At 25.0% G+C, this 352-nt stretch overlaps 1 protein-coding gene across 1 annotated transcript in view; it reads left to right on the forward strand.

Annotated features, from left to right (window-relative positions):
- Positions 1-352, forward strand: part of TRIADDRAFT_51933 (uncharacterized protein) — a gene marked incomplete at both ends in the record, with an annotated part of 4,481 nt that extends 4,129 nt beyond the window's left edge. The window contains one exon of the mRNA XM_002107895.1: positions 335-352. Coding sequence (XP_002107931.1) covers positions 335-352 — 18 coding nt within the window. The remainder of the gene's footprint in view (positions 1-334) is intronic.

Here is a 352-nt window from a genome sequence, read left to right on the forward strand (position 1 = left end):
ATAAGGCGAAAGTCCATAATTAACTCTAATCCTATGTAAATATTTAGTTCAATATTAATAGATATCGTAATAACTATTATAATTACTATAGATTATACAATAGACAAAATTTCGTTCATTACGTCTTATATGGAGATATTATTATAGCAAGTATTGGAAGTATATTAATAACTTGCTATAGTAAAAATATATTCCGAAATAATATTCACTAGTTATTATTCTCCTAATAGCTAATAACGAAAGAGGGCTTAAGATCACAAAAATTTTCAGATTATTTACAATATATGCGTTCGTTGAAGCTACTAAGTTTTAGCTTTTAAAATTAATGTAACAGGCCCTTATTAGTGTCTAA

Source organism: Trichoplax adhaerens, genomic scaffold (assembly GCF_000150275.1).
Source record: "Trichoplax adhaerens TRIADscaffold_1 genomic scaffold, whole genome shotgun sequence".
Lineage (NCBI taxonomy): Eukaryota > Metazoa > Placozoa > Uniplacotomia > Trichoplacea > Trichoplacidae > Trichoplax > Trichoplax adhaerens.